Source organism: Sorex fumeus, unplaced genomic scaffold (assembly GCF_029834395.1).
Source record: "Sorex fumeus unplaced genomic scaffold, SorFum_2.1 ptg000143l, whole genome shotgun sequence".
Taxonomy (NCBI): domain Eukaryota; kingdom Metazoa; phylum Chordata; class Mammalia; order Eulipotyphla; family Soricidae; genus Sorex; species Sorex fumeus.
The window spans coordinates 2942917-2947003 of NW_026606200.1; the positions used below are offsets into that span (position 1 = coordinate 2942917).

The following is a 4087-nucleotide window of genomic DNA, read 5'->3' on the forward strand; positions in this document are numbered from 1 at the left end:
AAGCTGCAGTTTGTCCTGCGGGAGGGTGTAAGGGCAGTGTCTGTCAAGGCAGAGAGGCCCTGTGGCCACTCTGAGGTTCGCAGGGACAAGGACGGAGCCCCCGTTTGGCCCGATGGAAGGAGGCCCCGGGCTCCCGCCCCAGCCCGGAGAATAAAACAACTGGGACACAGGACCTGCAGGAGGGTCACGCTGCCACACCCGGGGGGGGGGGCGAAGAAGGAACATGCAGAATCTGGGGGGAACGGGCAGGGGCGCCGGCCACCCTTGCCCGCCCCATGACCCCGCGTCTCTCTGCTGCTTCCAGAGCCATGGGTCAAGCGAGCCGGGCCCTGGGCTGGGCCGTGGCGGCCATCCTGGCCCTGCAGACCGCGACGGCGACCCCACACGCCCCCAACACCCTGGGCAGCGAGGCCGGGTTGTTCGCTGACCTGAGCGCCCAGGAGATGAAGGCCGTGAGCAGCTACCTGCAGTCCAGGAAGGACCTGGGGGCTGCAGCGGCCAGCGCGCCCGGACCATGGCCAAGAACTCGGTGTTCCTGATGGAGATGCTGTCGCCCAGGAAGCAGCACGCGCTGCGCTTCCTGGACCGCGGGGGAGCGGCGGCCGGCCCGGGAGGCCTACGTGGTCATCTTCTTCGGCGCGCAGGAGCGGCCCAACATCACCGAGTACGCCGTGGGGCCCCTGCCGTGGCCCTTACTACATGCGGGAGCTGCCCCCGCGGCCTGGGCACCAGGTGAACTGGTCCTCGCGGCCCATCTCCGAGGCCGAGTACGCCCTCCTGCATCAGCTCCTGCAGACGGCCACGCGGGCCCCTCGAGCCCTTCTTCCGGGCCACCACCGGGTTCTCCTTCCACAACTGCGGGGACCGCTGCCTGACCTTCACCGACGTGGCCCCCCGCGGCCTGGCCTCGGGCGAGCGGCGCTCCTGGTTCATCGTGCAGCGCTTCGTGACCGGCTACTTCCTGCACCCCACGGGGCTGGAGCTCCTGGTGGACCACCGCAGCACCGACGCGGGCGAGTGGCGCGTGGAGCAGGTGTGGTACAACGGCAAGTTCTACGGGACCCCCGAGGAGTTGGCCCGCAAGTACGCTGCCGGGGAGGTGGACGCCGTGGTCCTGGAGGAGGTGCTGCCCACCCCCAGCAAGGGGGAGGAGGCCGCGGAGGAGCCCCCGTTCTTCTCCAACTACCGCCCGCGGGGGGACTTCCCCTGGCCCTTCACCGAGGCCGCCCCCCGCGTGACGCAGCCCGGCGGGCCCCGCTACCAGCTGCACGGCAACACGGTGCACTACGGCGGCTGGCACTTCGCCTACCGGCTGCGCAGCTCCTCGGGCCTGCAGGTGCTGGACGTGCGCTTCGGGGGCCAGCGCGTGGCCTACGAGGTGAGCGTGCAGGAGGCCGCGGCCCTGTACGGCGGCCACACGCCCGCGGGCATGCAGACCAAGTACATCGACGTGGGCTGGGGCCTGGGCAGCGTCACGCACGAGCTGGCCCCCGGCATCGACTGCCCCGAGACGGCCACCTTCCTGGACGCGCTGCACTTCTACGACAGCGACGAGCCGGGCCGCTACCCGCGCGCGCTCTGCCTCTTCGAGATGCCCACGGGCGTGCCCCTGCGGCGCCACTTCAACTCGGACTTCTCGGGCGGCTTCAACTTCTACGGGGGCCTCAAGGGCGAGGTGCTCGTGCTGCGGACCACGTCCACCGTGTACAACTACGACTACATCTGGGACTTCATCTTCCACAACAACGGCGTGATGGAGGCCAAGGTCCACGCCACGGGCTACGTGCACGCCACCTTCTACACGCCCGACGGCGTGCGCCACGGCACCCGCCTGCACACGCACCTGCTGGGGAACATGCACACGCACCTCGTGCACTACCGCGTGGACCTGGACGTGGGAGGTAGCCCCGCCCCGCGCCCGCCCCGCCCCGCATCCTGGCAGGGGGCAGGCCCCCTGGGGACCCCGACCCTCCCCTCCACCCGCCTCCCCTCTTCTTCCTCCTCCCCTTCCTCATTCCTCTCCCCCCTCCTCCCCTCCTCTCCCTACTCCTCTGCCTCCTCCTCCTCCTCTCCCTCTTCCCCTCTCACTTCCGCCTCCTCCCCTTCCTCATCCCTCTGCCCTCCTCCTCTTCCTCCTCCCCTCACTTCCTCCTCCCCTTCCCCATCCCTCTCCTCCTCCTCCTCACCTCCTCTCCCTCCTCCTCCTCTTCCTCCTCCTCCCCTCCTGTTCCTCCTCCTCCTCTGCTCCCTCCTCCTCCTCCTCACCTCCTCCCCCTCCTCCTCCTCTTCCTCTTCCTCCTCCTCTTCCTTTTCCACCCCCTCCCCCTCCCCTTCCTCCTCCTCCCCCTCCACCTTCCCATCCTCACCCCTCCTCCTCTTCCTCTTCCTCCCCATCTTCCTCTTCGTCCTCTTCCACCCCCTCCTCCTCCCTCCCCCCTCTTCCCCTTCCTCCCTCATCTCCTCCCCATCCTCATCCCTCACCTCTCCTCTCCCTCCTGCCCCTACCCCCCTCCCCCCGCAGGCTCCAAGAACAGCTTCGAGACGCTGCGGATGACGCTGGAGAACGTCACCAACCCCTGGAGCCCCGAGCACCGCCTGGTGCAGCCGACGCTGGAGCGGACCAAGTACTCCCGGGAGCGCCAGGCCGCCTTCCGCTTCGGGCAGAAGCTGCCCCCGTACCTGCTGTTCACCAGCCCCAAGCAGAACCCCTGGGGCCACCACCGCAGCTACCGCCTGCAGCTGCACTCCATGGCCCACCAGGTGCTGCCGCCCGGCTGGCAGGAGGAGCGCGGCGTCACCTGGGCCAGGTGAGCGGACGCCGGCTCGGCGCGGGGACGGGGCGCACGGGCGCGCGCGCGCGCACCTGCACCCTCGGGCCCACACGCGTGTCCCCGCAGGTACCCCGTGGCCGTGACGCGCTTCCGGGAGTCGGAGCTGAAGAGCAGCAGCCTCTACAACCAGAACGACCCCTGGGACCCGCCCGTGGTCTTCGAGGAGTTTCTGCGCAACAACGAGAACATCGAGAACGAGGTGCGCGCCCCCCTTCCCCGCCCCGCGCCCACCCGCTCCCGCGCCCGCCCCTCCTCCTGCTCACGCGGGCGCTGTCCCCCGCAGGACCTGGTGGCCTGGGTGACCGTGGGCTTCCTGCACATCCCCCACTCGGAGGACATCCCCAACACGGCCACCCCCGGCAATGCGGTGGGCTTCCTGCTCCGGCCCTTCAACTTCTTCGCGGAGGACCCGTCCCTGGCGTCCAGGGACACGGTGATCGTGTGGCCCCGGGTCAGCGGCCCGAACTACGTGCAGCGCTGGATCCCCGAGAACCTGGCCTGCGACTCCCCCGACCCTTTCAGTTACAACGGGACATTCGGGCCGTGATGCCGGAGGGACAGGGACCAGAGACCCGCTTCTCAGGAGGCCCCATACAGAGGAATCATCCCCACCCCAGCCCACCCCAACCCCACAAGGACCCCCCCTTGAGAGCCCAAATACTATATTTACGCACCACATTAAAGAGATCCTTAAAAACAACCCAAGTCGGGTGGAGAGAGTAGCAGTGGGGGCGCTGGCCTTGCACGCGGCCGACCCGGGTCCAACCCCCACCACCAAAAGGGGCCTCCAGCACAGGAGCGATCCCTGAGCACAGAACCAGGAGTCAGCCCTGAGCACTGCCGGGCTTGGCCCCCAAGCCAAGAAGCCAAGCCAGACCAGTCCCTCCCGGGAGGCTGAGGCAGGGCCTCTCCGGGACGTGGGAGGTTTCGCCAGACCCAAGGGCCACTGATTCGACGTCTAGGGCCTAGAGATCGGCTGAGGAATAAAGGAAGCCTGCGTGCACGGGTGCGAGAGCACTAACGCCTCTCGTCAGGGCCTGCCACAGACAACCGCCGAAGTCTGCACAGCTGTTGGGGCCCCCTTGATCTGAGACCCCAAAAGCAAAGCCTGTGCTGAGGAAGAGAGGAGGGAGAGACCTGGGTGTGAGTAGAGAACAGAGTTTGTGAGTTGAGGGATAAGCAGGGAACAGAGGGTGTTCAGAGAGAGTGAGAGAGAAAGAGAGGGAATGAGAGAGTGTGAGAAGGAATGAGAGAAG

General features: G+C 67.9%; 1 protein-coding gene across 1 annotated transcript; it reads left to right on the top strand.

Annotated features, from left to right (window-relative positions):
* The first annotated feature begins 308 nt into the window (after nt 1–308).
* Nucleotides 309–3378, top strand: AOC1 (amine oxidase copper containing 1). The gene is given in 8 exon segments (XM_056106790.1): nt 309–503; nt 506–589; nt 591–686; nt 688–807; nt 809–1901; nt 2522–2807; nt 2898–3030; nt 3115–3378. Coding segments are annotated over 8 exon segments (2271 nt in total).
* The last annotated feature ends 709 nt before the right edge of the window (nt 3379–4087 follow it).